The 15,548-nt window shown below is 57.2% G+C and overlaps 1 protein-coding gene across 1 annotated transcript in view; it reads left to right on the top strand.

Annotated features, from left to right (window-relative positions):
- The window catches only part of LOC117286521 (tensin-3-like), a 44,868-nt gene that overhangs the window by 17,010 nt on the left and 12,310 nt on the right, over positions 1-15,548 (top strand). Inside the window, exons 5-9 of the mRNA XM_033764921.1 lie at positions 9,363-9,534; positions 10,178-10,269; positions 10,470-11,018; positions 11,697-11,783; positions 14,283-14,414. Of these exons, the coding sequence (XP_033620812.1) occupies positions 9,363-9,534; positions 10,178-10,269; positions 10,470-11,018; positions 11,697-11,783; positions 14,283-14,414 (1,032 nt within the window). The remainder of the gene's footprint in view (positions 1-9,362; positions 9,535-10,177; positions 10,270-10,469; positions 11,019-11,696; positions 11,784-14,282; positions 14,415-15,548) is intronic.

Genomic DNA, 15,548 nt, shown 5'->3' with positions numbered 1-15,548 from the left:
CCGCAGCTGCGCTGCTTTTCCGAGCCTGGTGCTCTCGGGCACCTTCTCTCCCCACCCACGGGGCCCAGGCATCCGCGGCCCCTGGCAGCTCCCAGGCCCAGCTCCGGCCTGGCTCGAAGGGAAGCTGACATTCAGCCCGCAGGGTGTGGACGCGGGCTTCAAGGGCGCCAGCAGGGTCCCCCTGCCAGGGACAAGCTTCCTGGAGCCTTGGGGCTGGAGCGTCGGGGCTCTGAGTGTGCAGAGTGCGGACGGCGGGCAGAGGAGCAGAAAGCCCACAGCTCCGTGCGTTCGGACAGGGCTCCCTCCTGCCCCGACTGGACGTCCTGCGTGGCCGCTCCCAGGGACAGGCTCCCTTCAGGGGAGGGGGACAGGGACTGGGCTGGCTCCAGCAGTGCGATTTACATACCGCTGCGCTGCCTTCGTAGTTTGCCTGGCAGTTCCAGCGGCTGCTTGGCAGGGAAACATCTTCCTGCCTCTGCGCAGAGGAAAGACCCTGGGTCCTCTGCCCCCACACAGAGTGTGTTCCTGCTCGGCCCACCGCCGCAGTGGTGCTGCAGTCCAGCTGCTCACTTCTTGGTGCCTTGGGCTGTCCCCGCCGGGCACATTCACCACCGAGAGGCCCACGTGTGCCTTTCAGGCTCTGTCTCTCAGAGCTCCAGAGAGGAGCAAGAATCTGCGTTTGATTCGCCAAGGAGTCATCACAGTATCCTGGCTCCTAGAAACAAGCACGCTCTCCTTGTGGCTCCGATGTGGGCGAGGGGAGTGTGGTTACGGTTGTTGCGCCAGGATCCCTCGGTTGCTCTGAGAAAGCAGTGACTGGAAAGCAAGCAGTTAGCGCTCACTGAAACTTGGGAGTCTGGCAGTGGCCGTCACTCCAGGTCCCGGGGAAGCTGTGGATGTGGTAAGGACAGTTTTCTCACTGCTGTCCTCTTAGCCTCTTCTGTTTCTCCTTACCCCTCTGCCCCCCTCCCAACATTAAAAAACAATCTTTGGGAGGCTGAGGCAGGAGGACTACAAGTTTGAGACCCACATGAGCCAACTCAGTGACTTAGAGGGACCCCGTCTGAAAATTTTAAAAAAGAATTTAAAAATAGATCTGGCGATGTAGCTCAGTGTGGAGACCCTGGGTTCATTGCCCAGCATTGCAGAATGTTAATAATCAGAACGGCAGGGCCAGGGATTTAGCTCATTGGTGCCGCTGCCTACCTGGCAAGCTCAAGGTCTGGAGTTTGATCACTGGTACAAAAACAAAACAACAACAACAACAACAAAGGCACTGAACCAGGGGTGGGGTGGGTCTGGGCGCAGGTCCAGGCCACCCTGTTCCGGTCTGCCAGTGCCTGAGTCACGGTTCACAGGTCCCCGTCACAGACCACAGCCTCTCTATGTCCTCCTCCCATCCCTGCCCCACACTAAGGGGCAGTATGGCTGGGTGGCCAGGCCAGGAGTGGGGAACCCAGGGGGGCGGAGTGGCCAGGTGGCTGTGGGAAAGCGGGGGTCTGGTCACACAGGCAAGGGGCTGGGGTCATTGGTGAGATGGCTGGCTGCCTTAGGTGTCACTTGGGCCGGGGAAAGTCAAGTCTGGAGCACCGTGGTGGCAGTGAGGGAACCGGAAATGATGATGTTTTTTTCTTAACAGGGAATTATTTCAAAGCTTTCCAGTAAGAGGCATTTAGAAATTATAGATAAATGACCAGGAAGGCCAGGTCTGGGGATAGCAGGACCACGTCTTAAAGGTACCGAATTTCCCTCATTTCATCCGCCCATTTAATTCAGTTCCAAGGAAAACAGCATTTTTTGGTGCCTGGGTGGAGCTTGATAAGTTGAGTCAAAATATATGTTATCATGGCCCCAAGCAGCCAGTGTCACTGTGGACCACGAGCGCGTGCCATGTGTGGCAGAGGAAGGCGCCAGCTGCGTGTGAGCTCCCGGAGCTGGTGCAGGTGGTGTTGAGCTGGTCCCCACACGGAGGTTCCTCCGTGGTTGCCCTGAGTGCCACGGTGCCCATGCTGCTCGCACAGAGCAACGGTCCATAGATGTCAGAGTTTTCCCCACTTGGGGAACACCGCATTGCAATCCATGCTCACCCCTCAGATGCTCGTTTAAGTGTTCTGTGTGCTTCGGCCCTGTTTGTGTGGTGGCTGGCGCTGGATTTGCTGCTGTAACCGTCAGAAGGGACTTTAAACTCGTGGTCAGAAAGACCGATGTGCGTTCACCTTCCTTGTGCCCCTTGCTGTGTCCCTCTTTCCTGTCGCAGTGTTTCCTTCAGCCACTCCTATAGGTTTGCCGGTGACTTGGCCCCATAGCTTCCTTCTCTCTGACAGTCCTGAGTCTCCCTCCCTCCAGAAGAGTATTTTCACTGGGTGTAGAAGTCCGTGCCACCAGGTCTCTCTTTGGCCTCTTGGATTTGAGTCTGGATTGAACTACGAGAGACATGGGCCCTGCCAGACAAACCACACTTTACCGACCTCTAAGGGAGGGACGGTGCCAGGACACCCCATGGTGATGCCAAGCATTTAAGCCCAGACCTCAGGACCCTGGCTGCAGGGGCCCAGTCCCCCTCAAGCGTGCTGCCTGTTCTGTGGGGCCCCTCAGTGCTTCCGGCTGGACCCTCACCTGCCAGGAAATGTTCACCAACTGACTTCAAATACTGAGTCACAGCCCTGCCTTTGGTGCTGGTCATAGCTGGACATTAGCACACCCTTCCCCTCCCGGTCTCCCCTCCTCCATTTCCCAGCTGGTCGTTGTCTTTCTCCCTGGTATAGCTGGGCTGGGGACGCCTGGGTTGTCTTTCATATGATAGCCCTGTCTGTAAGGTATGCAGACACATGGCATGGTGATCTTCACCAAAGAGATGGAGGGACTGGAGGTGTCTGTGGGGTCAGCTGCCCAGAAGTGCTGGGCAGACAGTGCCGGGCAGGGTTGTGGGCCAGGGGGCATTTGTGCTGTCATTGCCTGGCCTGGGCTGGTCTCTTCTGCTCCCCATCTGCCTCCTCCTCCTCCTCTCTTGAATCCAGCACCTGTGGGATGGATCCCTTGGAACAGAGCCGCTGGACGTTGGGGTCCTGTGGGCCTTGTCCTGGACTCAGGGACCTGAGGCGGAGCTGCAGGCCATTGAGGAACGTTGTTCATCTGACAGCTGCAGCCAGCCCGTGCTGTGCAGCAGTGCAGTGGCGCTGGTGGTCTCTGAGTCGTGCGGTTTGGATGCACTCTTGGGCTGGAGGGCAGTGCTGCAGGGCCCTGAGGCAGCAAAGTCCTGTGGGTCCGGGGACGCCTGCTGTGCTTTGGCAAGGTGCCACCTGCAAGGAAACTTAACACCAGCCCCAAGGACACGGCGGCACAGGAAGTCAAGGGCTGAGACTGAGAGGGTGGCAGTCAGCTCCGGGAGCCAGGCTAGAGACCCCGGGGACACAAACACAAGTGGGGAGGCCGTGCTGGGGAGGGCATGGAGGGGCGGGAGGGAAGCCCCGGGGAGCCGCTCTCCTTCCTTCGGGACGCAGGCTTCCTGGACCCCCGGCCTGCTCTCCACACTTTGCGAGGGGGCACCGGCACCTTGGGTGGTGGCCTTGGGAGCCACTGTCCATCCCATGAGTGTGCCCGCTTCCTTCTCAGTCCTTGTGTCCGGCCTCGGCGAGCTTGTTGGGCGCCAGTCACGCTGGGTGCTGGGTCCCTGTTGTAACTCGGAGTGACCGTGTTTGGAGCTCCTGGGGACTTCACAGAGAGGACCGGGTTCGAGTGTGTCCCTCCAGGCATCCCTGTGAGAGGAGGGACTTGGACACCACACATGCAGGAGGTGGTCACCCGAGGACACTGGGATCCAGGCCTCAGGAGGAACCAGCCCTGCCCAAGCCCCCTGACAGGGGTCACCCTGGGACCCAGGGAACAGGAAGTAAGCCATGTCAGTGTCCGTTCTGTGGCTGAGGCCCCAAGGCTTGTCACCAGGGCTCTGTGTCGCTGTGGCCGCAGTGGCAGGACAGCTTTGTGGAAGAGCTGGGAAACCCAAGAACTGTGTTCAAATCCTGCTCTAGGCCCGCATAGATGGGTGGTGGCGTGTGCCTTCAGGAGTAGTTCTGAGGGGCAGGCAACCTGCCCGCTGACAGGCAGGTGGTGATTATCAGTAGGACGTTGATCACAGAGGAACTTTCCTAGAGAAAAGATGAGATGTGGCCAGGTCTGGGCTCAGGTGAGGACCCAGCTGAAGCGGCCGCGGTTGCCCCGCAGTGCAGTGTGTGACGGGAGGAGCTGGCAGAGGTGCCGTCTCTCTCCAGGCAGCGGCCGAGTGGCATCTGTGTCCCAGGAAGCCGCGTACTGGGCTCTGGGGCTGCAGAGGCTCCGTGGGCCCCAGGTGCCCCCCAGGGTGACGAGGCTGCTCTGAGATGCCTTCTTGAGTGCCTTCAGATCTCCACAGCTCCTTGGCTTCCCCGTCAGTGGGACTCCTGTGGGCACGAGATCCTATCTTCGGGGTGCCTCACTCAGCCTTCGGGCCACCCGGTTTGGGGGTCTGTGCTCGGCACAAGTGGGGTCCTGCAGGGGTTTGTGCTGCTTTCTCTTCCTGAGGGTCCCTCTGCCCGATGCCCCAGCCACTTCCACACCCTGGGGATGGAGCTGCTAGGGCCAGTGCCTTCATCACCAAGTCCACTACTGGTTCCACTCCAGCGGGCCAAAGGGAGAAGACCGGAAGGCATAGCCGACCCCAGGTGTCCTCTGGGGGAGCCACCCGGGTGCCCCCAAGGTCCACGTCATGTGGAACAGGGACCCACCTCACAAGGAAGGAAGCTGCCACACAGCAGTGTGGACCGGCATGGGGGGCACCAAAGCAGGAGAAGGGTGGGCTTTGCCGAGGCCCAGAGCAGTGTGAACTCCCAGGAGGGCTGGAGGTCGATCCCTGGGGAAGAACAGGGTGAAGGAGAGTGTGCATGCGTGTTTGATTTGGCTTTGTGAGAATCCCATTCCCCTCCCGACTTCAGCCCCACCTCTCAGCTCTGTGCTGTCCTCAGACTGTGGCCTTCCAGGATCCGACACAGGGTCACTCTAAAGTCTGGCAAGCAACAAGCCCGTTCTCCCAGGGACTCGGACCCAAGCATAGGGGCAGGCTGCTCCCGAAAGTTACTCAGGCCTCGTTAGCCCCTGAGGCTCAGGGTATCTTCAGTGTGAAACCAGGCACCGAGACAAGCTGTTTTCTCTGTCACCTTTGGAATTCTCTGCCCCACGCAGGGAAGTGAGGCACTGTTTGCTTGGATCCAAACTTCTGGATATAAACGGGTCGTCCTTTTCGGAGAGCGGCAGAACACAGGTCCCAGGCTGCGGCGAGTTGTCTGACCTGCATCTTTGGGGCCCTTCTGTGTCCTGCTTCGCGGTGAGACTGTGGCTCAGTGTTTCTGGAAGGAGGTGAATCCACGGAGGGTGAGAGTGTCCCTGGTCTGTGGCAAGTTGGTTAAAGGCCCATTATACGGAGATATGTAAGAGTTATAAGATCAGGATGTTCTCCTAAAACATTTTACTACTAGCTTGGGATGGCAGCACACTCCTGTGATCCAGCACCCAGGTGGCTGAGGCAGGAGGATTGCCATGAGCTGCCTGGGCCACATAGCAAGACCCTGTCTCAACAAGCAAAACAAAAACCCTTACCCTCAAAGCTGTCGTACATTTTGCTCTTTTTAAAGCCTTGCGTTTCATTCCCAGCACTGCAAAAACAAAACAAGAAATGCAGAGTTCTGGGCTGAATTGAGCCTAAGTATCCCCTCATCTGCTGCCAGGCATTGGGATTTTGTGGGTGTAGAGCCTCAGTCCCAAGGGTGCCCATGTGCCCATATCTGGACCCCAAGACGGTGGTCTCAGCCTCTCCAGCAGCCCCAGGTTCCACACCCATTAACATCACAGAAGGGCTGGGAGGTTCGTGTGTTCCTCCACTTAGGGCTCTGAAGACTTCCTGTTCGTGCAGCCATCCTTGGCGAGCCCCATAGGTGAGGCAGGGAGAGGGAAGAACAATAGAAGAGAGACTGAGGAGGGGTAGGTGGGAGGTGGGTGCCCAGGAAGACAGGCTGCAGACGCACGTCCAGCGGCTCCCTCTCCAACGGCTATCCGTGTCCTTGTCCCGGCCCAGCCTGTCCCTGCCTGGGAGCGAAGGCTCCCTTCTTCCTGTGAACACCAGGTTGTGTCAGGAGCAGTGAGCGAGGGGTGTTCAGCTTCCCACGGACCCTTGGGCCGCAGCCCTGGAGGAAGTATAAAAATAGACACTTTGGAGAGGAGCCAAGGCCCTGCTCACCCAGCCCTGGGTGCGGGACGTGGTGGAAGAGGAAGCGGTGGAGAGGCAGACAGACATTCCTGAGCTCCCCGGAGACAGCCCAGCTGGGGATGGCGGTGGTGGTCGAGGGGCATCCCGCAGGACTGGGGACCCAGTTCCTAAGCAGGAATGCCACAGGGTGGGGAAGAGGCTGGGGTGGAGAGAGGCCTCTGTCCATGGCCCACAGCTGGACTGGGACAGTGGGACCCCGATTGCCTGTGGATGCTCTACGTAGCTGGGTCTCACTGCATTGCTAAGTTGCCCAAGATGAGCTTGAACTTGCAGTCCTCCTGCCTCAGCCTCCTGCAGTTCTATGGTTTCAGGCAAGGGCTGCCTGGCCCTAGCGGGGACATAAGAAACCCCCTCCCTCCCTCGCCCTTGTGCTCTTCTGTCCCCTCCTCTGAAGCAGAGGCAGAAGCCACTGTGCTGCTGGGCTCAGGGAGCCCCCGCTGTCCTTCCCAGCGGCAGGAGTCAACATTCCCCGATGTCTCGCCTTAGGGCAGAGGTGTGGTCCCCTCCATGTCACTGCTGTCCCCACCCTGGACTGCTGGGTGCTAAGGGGTGACCAGGGAACTCGAGACCCACAGGACAAGCTCAGTGTCACCTCAGGTTTAACCGCAGTTTAACCACAGCATCACCTGGCAGAGCTGGGGTGTGGGTGTGGTGCACTGGCCCAGGGCACACAAGGAGGCCAGGGTTCCATCCAGCAGGAAAGAAAACCCTGTCCTTTTGGTGTTTGAGACAGGGTAGTCCAGACTGGCCATGAACTCAATATGTAGTCCAGGCTGCTTCAGATTTGCAGCAACCCTCCTGTCTCAGCCTCCCAAGTGTTAAGATTACAAGCTTGTGCCACCATGCCCTGTTAAATACTGGGTTGATTTCTAGGACCAAGCCTGACTGGCTGAAGGGTTTGTGGTCTGTGTCTTGCTTATCTGTGCTTGGGGTAAGATTTTCGGGGGCTTCTGTTCCATGCTGCAGATTCTCATGTGGCCCTGGGGGTCCTGCAGGCTTAGGGGAGGGAGATAGTGGTGGATCTCAGCATCTTACACAGGCAAGGGACGCATCTACCAGCGCCCCTCCTGCCTGCAGTCTTGGTCCTGGACATGGTTGTGACCGTGGGTCTGAGCACCTGGCCAGCATTGTCTCCTCTGGTGCTGAGTTCAGCTCGCAGGTGAATCCACGCTGTGCCCCTGGCTGACTTTCTTCTCTATGCATTGGGCTTCTTGCAGAAGTGGCCCTGAAAGCTGGAGAAAGGGTTAAATCCTGTGCCCTGCACCCGCCAGGGTCACCGGAGGGAGGGAGGGCACTGTGCAGCCCCACCCCCGCTGGCCGAGTGACCCAGGAACAAAGCCACTTTCACGAGAAATGCTGCGCCCGATGTTTCTGGGCCAGCTGTGGGCGACAGCGGGTGGGTGTTCACTTCCCTCCCACCTCTGCTTCTGATGAGAATCCTGGCGCCACCGGGTGGGTTTGGGGCCTCTGAATCTTGGCTTGGGCCCCCAGATCCTTATCGGGCTGGCACTCAGAGCCAGGGACAGAAGGAACCCAGGGCGCCCCTATGCTGAGCTATGACCTGGAAGGGCAGGGTCGGCTGGAGGAGGAGGGCTGCGCCTACAAGGGGGGGTCCTGGAGCCGGTTTAACCCACACCGCTGTCCACCGTCTGCTCTGAGCCGGACAGGGCTTCCTGTCATGGCCTGAACTACTCCTCGCCCCTGTGCCTGTGCAGATTCATTCACTCACAGTCGTTCATCACGTGCATGGCCTGAGGCCCCTGAGAGCCCAGCTCAGTGCTGGATTGAAGCACTGAAGGCCAGGGCTGACCCTGGGGTACTCGAGCCTGTGATGCCCGTTGGGGCCATCAGATCTCCACCTCCCCACTTTCCTGTGATGAAAACTTTAACACCACAATGAATGTTAGAACTGGTGCCCCCCGACATCTTTGATCCCCAAATGGACAAGTCTCTGTGTTTAAGGCTTTGTTTGATTGTCAGAAGTTTTGTACTTTTAAGTATGTGTAGCTTTCTTGTAATTTTTCTGGTTTAGGGATTGTGGATTTTTGTTGTTGTTGTTGTTTTTGGTACCAGGAATCAAACTCAGGTCCTTGTGATTTTGAGGCAGGCAGTGGAACCACTGAGCTAAATCCTCGGCCATCATGGATTTTGTTTTTAGGCTGTGTCTTGATTTTTATTTATTTTTATTTTTTTCTTACTGCGCCACTGTAGGTTAAAGCTAAGCCCTTCACACTGAGCTAATCCCTGGCCCTTCTGCTTTTTATTTTGAGACAAGGTCTCACGAAGTTGCCCAGTTTGGGCCTGAATTTGCGATCTAAGTGCTGGGATGATGGGTGTGTGTCACCCTGTCCAGCTTTGTTTGATTTCTTTAGTGTATTTGGGACATTTTGATACATTCTGAGTACATAGCTTCTGCTTCCTTCCCTGTCTCAGCTTCCCGGACACAGAGTTTCCGGTGAAGTCAGGTCTCCAGGCCTCTTCTGTAGCCCAGTGCTGCCCCAGGGTTCAGGCTGCTGGCTCTCCCCTGCCCTCCTCAGCGCCCCCTCCTGTGTCTAATCTCGGGGTGTAGTGTGCTACTTCCCTGTCTTTTCAGTTCTAGGCTCCCCATTTGATTGTTCCGACGACTTTCGCTCTCAGATATAAATGTGAGTCACTGTTTCTTTTTTCTTCTGTTTCTCAAATACTTAGTGATTTTCCTCTCTGTCTCTTAACTCCGGTTTTGCATCGGTAGTGAGATTTTTGTTTTTGGTTGCCCCCCGGTGGTGGTGCACTTGTTGAGATCCCAGCAGCTCACCAGTTCTGTTTTATTTGAAATTTGAGTGTGTGTCAGAAAGGTGCAAAGTGTGGGGTGGAGCCCGTGGGCTGTCGTGCAGTTCTGGGACCCACGTGTGTCCCTCCACGTGCAGCGCGGGGCCTGAGCCATCTCACAGGGACCCCTGGCCGGGCTCCTGCGCCTGGCGGTGCACAGCGAGCTCCATCAGCCCCACTCCTTGGAGAACCTGCAGAGGAGGGAGGTTGGGACTCCGTGGCTCGGGCTGTCAGGGTCCCCACTTTGTCTCCACTGCAGATCCACGCGGCTGCTCCGAGGTCCCCAGCCACGCCGCGGGAATGTCCGAGAGTCCCCTGGCACCCAAAGGCCCGATGCTCCAGGCCGACGTGGCCGGGACGCCCACCTTCCCGCAGGCCTTCGCGGCTTCCTGCTCCATCTCCGGCAACGGTCTTGGCCAGCACCAAGAGAGGTAGGAGGGCAGGCGGAGACGCAGACGCTGGACTGAGTGGGGCCCTCGGCACAGTGTTGGCTAACAGCCCCCAGCACTGCGGTGCTAGAGCTCGGGGACACTGAGAAACCTGGGGCTTTTTGGCCAGTCTAGTACCCCAGTGAGCTACAGATGAGGTGGTGGTGTAGACAGCACAGAGTACGCTGGGCAAATGTGTTTCACCCCCTGCCAGTGCTGGGCCGCATTCCTCAGGCCGCCCAGAAGGGAACGCAGGATTTAATCCCCATTGACTCCGTGTGATTCGTACTTGGATCAAGGTTCACTTCAGGGAACAGAAGCATCTTCCCCCGCCTGCTGACAGTTGCTGATTTCAAGATGTGCCTGTGTACCTTTCATTATTATTTTGTTTTTTCATTTGTTCTTTCTCTTGGTACCAGGGATCGAACTGAAGACCTTAGCACTTGCAAAGCAGGCAGTAGAACCACTGAGCTACATCCCCGGCCCTCGTTTTTTCTTTTTGAGGCAGGGTCTTGCTATGTAGTTTAACGCAGGCTGGCCTTGAACTCATGATGATCCTCCCGGCTCAGCCTCCTGAGTGCTGGGATCGCAGGATGGCTATTTATTTATGTATTCATTTACTTCCTTTCTCGTTTTTTTTGAACAGCCTGCCCCCCGCAGAGCGCCAGTGGCTGGAGAGCAGCCCCAAGTCCACTCTGGCCCTTTGGGGCAGCGGCCGGCCCTCCGGAAGTCCCCTTGGTGCTAGCGAGCTCTTAGGCCCAGGCACGGATGCCCCGGGGCCACCCTGCTTCCCGGCCTCGGACCTGCAGGCCTCTTTGCACAGCCGTGAGCTGTCCCTGGCGGAACCGCCGGTCACTCTGTCCGCACCTGGCAGCCAGGCCTTCCTGGGTCCACTCTGGCCCTTTGGGGCAGCGGCCGGCCCTCCGGAAGTCCCCTTGGTGCTAGCGAGCTCTTAGGCCCAGGCACGGATGCCCCGGGGCCACCCTGCTTCCCGGCCTCGGACCTGCAGGCCTCTTTGCACAGCCGTGAGCTGTCCCTGGCGGAACCGCCGGTCACTCTGTCCGCACCTGGCAGCCAGGCCTTCCTGGGGGTCAGTGCCGCGGCCCCCGTGGGAGGTGGCCTTGTGCCTGGTGAGGACCCGGGTGCCTTGCTGCCCGGCACCCATGGTGCAGCCCCAGCCCCCAGCGGTGCCCTGACCATGCCAGCTGCCGCCAACAACGGCTTCTTGTCCCACAACTTCCTGACCGTTGGGCACGGACACAGCGGCCGCCACAGCCCCGGCTTGCAGGGCCAGGGGGGATCCCTGCCCGGGCAGCCTCCCCTGCCCGAGAAGAAACGGGCCTCGGAGGGGGACCGGTCCCTGGGCTCTGTGTCCCCCTCGTCCAGCGGCTTCTCCAGCCCACACAGTGGCAGCACCATCAGTATCCCCTTCCCCAGCGCCCTGCCTGACTTCTCCAGGCCCGCAGAGGCCGCCTCACCCCTGCCAGGTGGGTGCCCCGCCGCTCACGCCTGGGAGGGAGGCCGGGGTCTGCCCTGGAGCTGGCAGGGCCGCGGGCGCTGTGCGCTCAGCCCCCAAGTCCGTGATCCGACCCAGGCTTGCCCTCACACCCCTTGCCTTCTCTGGACACAGGGGTGGAAGGCGCAGGTGTTTGCAGTGGGTCTGTTTTCCCTTTTAGTTCTAGAACCCCACTCCTGGAAAGTTACTTTTTCTAATTGAACTGAATTCACCCAGAATTTAATTATGAAAAGTGTATGAGGAAGCGTATAGCAGTCCTGACCTTGCTGTCTGCTTCCTACTCATTGATTTATATGTGTGTGTTCATTCATTGAGACCAAGTCTCCATATGTTGCCCAGGCTGGCCTTGAGCTCATTGTGTAGATCCTCCTGCCTCAGCTTCCTGAGTACTGGGATTACAGGAGTATGCACCACGCCCCACTTTTTTATGTGTTTCAAATATGCCTTGTCTTTCGTTTTGTGAGACGGAACAGGAGCTTTCTTCTCCTGCTCCTGTCTTGCGGATGTGGCTCTCTGCCCTGTAGGGTGGTACCTGTGTCCTGGCCCCTTGTCCCCGGCCTGGGATCTTGAGGTGCAGGGATATTGTTGCACCAAGAGGCTGCAGTAAAAACGGCCGTCAGAGTCACCACTTATCTGTTGTGCTTTCCAGATAGTCCGAGCGACAAACTAGTGAGCGTCAAATTTGTTCAGGACACTTCCAAGTTCTGGTACAAGCCGGATATTTCGAGAGACCAAGGTACGTGGGGGGATGAGGGCCCCGTGGGTGGAAATCCACGGCCCTGGCCACAGTGTATCCCATGCCTCTTGTGGAGACACCAGGCCTTTAGTTCTCATGGAAAAGCCTGGCGCTCGGGGGTCAGTGAGAGGCAGGGGTACCCGGGTGCGAATGGCTGCACCGCCACTGGTGATGCTGCCCGTGGAGAACGAGAGGCTGACGGAGCGAGGCCCCTGTCACCGCTGTGCTCGCTGCCGGGTCCTGGGTCAGGGTGGGCGGTGCCTGTGTCTGGCTCCGGTGTGGACTACAGCTGGGGTGTGTACCCCACTGTGTTCTGCTGCCAGGCTCTTGAAGAATTTTAAGTCATTCGTTTTTACGGTTTCTCTTTGTTGTTTTTTTAATCAATACATAATAATGGTACATATTTATAGGGGCAGCATAGTAATGTCACGCATGTCTGCAGGCTTTTCCACTTTCCGGAACAGTGTGAAGTCACCTGTATATTTGAGCAGCTTCTCCCCCTCTCCCTCCCTCTCCTTCCCTCTCCCTCTCTATTAGAGATGAACCCAGAACCTTTGCCCTGCGCTAGATCCCTGGCCCTTTTTTGGTTTTTGCTTTGAGGCTGAGTCTCAAAGGGCCATGCTGAGCTCGCCACCCTCCTGCCTCAGTCTCCCAGAGGCTCACAGGTGTGCACTTGCCCCTGTGCCCAGCGATGTGCCCTTTAACCTGTGCGCGGGTGGACGACCCTCCCAGGTGTCCCCTCTGGTGCCTGCATCCATCACTGGGCAGGACTCACGTAGCTCCCTGCCCATTAATGGCTGCCGTCCCCAGCCCTGGAAATCTCTGGTGGTGTGGACCTGGGGGCCCCATAGTGACCCTGGGTGATGTGGGAAGGACAGGGGGCCCAGTCGGAATCCTTAGGAGATGAAAAGACCCCAGGCTGCTAGGTGGACTCCGGGAGGCGGGAGTGTCCCAGGGCCCAGCAAGCTGGCTCCGCTACTCTGTGACAGTCAGGGAATCCACCTCTGTCCTTGCCTCACATCCCATGAGCACCAGAGATGAACAGCGGGTGGCCGGGCAGTGCTATGGCCCGCTCCCTTGTTGGAATCCTGCCATCTGGTTATGTGCAGAACAGAAATTGCAAGAATGTGCGTTTCTTTCATGAGCTCAATGACACCATTGTCACTTTAACTGGGAGAGAAGGGAAAGGAAAGAAAGTGAAATGCCATGGCCTGGGAGGGCTCGTGTCTTCCTTGAATTGGGCTTTGTGGGAAGCTGCTTGTGGGGAACAGGGAAAGGGGACATTACTAGAACCTCTACAGGAAGTTCTGGTCTCCTGCGAGCCACCACAGCATGAGGCGAATTAACTTATTAGACAGAAAGATGGGAAAAGTGAGACTTGGAGGAGAAGCTGAGCTTTGGGCCTGACCCATGCTGCTCTGGGCACCACACCTTTATGCAGCCCATCAGGAGAAACAAATGTAACAGGTTTCTCAGACAGAGTTCAGTACATTGGTACATTGGGAGGAGCAAATGTAACAGACGGCTCAGGGGGCAGAAGAAGTCTTAGAAAAGTGAGGAACTCTGCAGATGAAGATTTGGGTCCTCCCAGGATGTCTCCAGGTGGTGTGGTCCTGCCCTGGGGCTCAGAGCACCTCGGGACCCTTGGAGTGTTAGCTGAGACCCGAGGCAAAGATGGAGTTAGCTCTGGACATGCCTGTAGCTGGCCCGTGGACAGGAAAACTAGACCCTAATCATAATTTTCCCCCCAAATTATGTAGAATTGCTCCCGTCACTGCTCACCCCGGGTGCCAGGGGCCCAGGGGCTGGGGTCCCATTCCGCCAGCTGGGGCGAGGAGGTGGGAGCGGGGCCACCGCTCCCCTGGCCCTTGGGAGGGGAGGTGCGCAGCACCAGGAGCAGTCACCCTCAGCATCCGTCAGCTTTCCTCGCTGTCGTGAGATACTATGGAGGTTTACTTGTAAATAAGAAAGATGTATTTTTGGCTTGTGGTTCCAGAGGTTCAAGTCTGAATCAAGGTTGGCCCGGGCTCTGGGCCCCTGGTGGAGATGCCTGCTATGCTGGGAGCAAACAAGCGTGTGGGACCCAGGAGCCCCTTCCTTCTAGCTCCGCCCAGTAACCTGCAGGCCTCCCGTCAGCCCCGTCCCTAAGGTGGCCACCCCTCCCTGGGGACCCTGTGCCCCTTTCAGGACAGTGGGCCTCTGGGTAGCAGTGCGGGTGTCCCACAGTGAGCGCCTGGGATCAAACGGGGCTGGGAGAAGAGGGTGGGCTCCCTCCACGTTCTTACTTGGCGCCCTAACCCTGAGGTGTGTGATGTGTAAAGGAGCAGGAGCTTAGTTTGACTCCATGTTCTGGAGGGTCCGGACCTGGATTTAAAATAACCCGGTGCAGAATGCCTGATCCCATCCTGGATTTCAGCATGGATTTGGGACTAGCCATATTGAAATCCTGGTAAGGTCTCCAGTAATGGTAACTCCCACCTTCTCCTGCTCTCCCTCCAGCCATCGCCATGTTGAAAGACAAAGAACCCGGGTCCTTTGTTGTACGGGACAGCCACTCCTTCCGGGGTGCCTATGGCCTGGCCATGAAGGTTGCCACCCCTCCTCCTTCTGTCCTGCAGCTGAACAAGAAAGGTGAGGTCGCCGGGGTCCTTCTGTTCAGCTCTCCCACGGAGGGTCTGTGGGGTTATGTTGATGCAAAGAACACAGTAGGTGACTTACAGCACCCTCACGGGTTTTCTTCTTAGTATCTATTATCTGAGGAATGTTTTCCTAAGTACTCACCTTGTTCAAGAGAGAACGTTATTTATGAATTTGTTTTCTGAATTTTGAATAGTGCATCGGTCAGCTTTCCTGTTGCTGAGACACAGTGCCTGACACCTGTCCCCTTAAAGGAGGAGAGGTTTAACGTGGCTCACGGTTCTAGGAGATTCAGTCCATGGTCAGCTGGCTCTAAGGCAGGAACAGCATGGCAGAAAGGCATAGCCGGAGAGCGCAGCATGGAAACAGCACTGGAGAGGAAGGAGCCAGGGACAGATGTAGACCCATGGTCACACCTGCCAGACACACCCCAAGGCTTGCTCTAACTGTTCTCTGGGCAGATCCCGAAGCCAGTCAAGTTGGCAGGATCAAACTTCACTTTCACAAATAATAGGCAATTATCGCACTGTGCAGAAGTAAAAAAGACAAACAAGAAATCCCCTTGGGTTCCTCTCTTCTGCTTTCAGTCCGGGGCACCTCGCTATCCACTCTTCTCCTTTCAGTAACCGTGTGCAATACACATTTGTGTGTCTGCATTGATTGTGTGCCCCAGTGCAGACACGTGTGCATCCTCCCTTTTTCTTACATCAAAAGTGGCATTTTATATGCACTACTCTTTCGTTTTTGTTTTTTGCGGTACTGGAGATTGAACCCAGAGAGCAGAGCTAGTGAGCTTATGAAGAAGGGAGGTTTGACTTGTGGTTTCTGAGCGTTCGGTCCCTGCACAACATGGTGGGAATGAGCGGTAGAGCAAAGGGTTCACCTGGCCGCAAAGTGAGGCACAGAGGAAGAGAAAGGAGCTGGGGTTCTGCTCTTCCCTTCGAGGGTGCACCTACCTTGACCGAAAGATGCTGTACTAGGCCCTACCTCCTGAGGTTCCGTGACCCGCTCCCCGAGCCAAGCTGAGGACTTGACCATCACTTTGGGTTCCTGTGGGGATATTTTAGATCCAAACAGTAGCAGGTGGGGCGAGATCAGAATAAGCAGATTTTGAAATCTCTGTATTTA

Source organism: Fukomys damarensis, unplaced genomic scaffold (genome assembly GCF_012274545.1).
Source record: "Fukomys damarensis isolate Sample0158 unplaced genomic scaffold, DMR_v1.0_HiC HiC_scaffold_17, whole genome shotgun sequence".
Taxonomy (NCBI): domain Eukaryota; kingdom Metazoa; phylum Chordata; class Mammalia; order Rodentia; family Bathyergidae; genus Fukomys; species Fukomys damarensis.
Note: the sequence above shows the minus strand (reverse complement) of the source record. Positions and strands in the feature narration are given on the sequence as shown.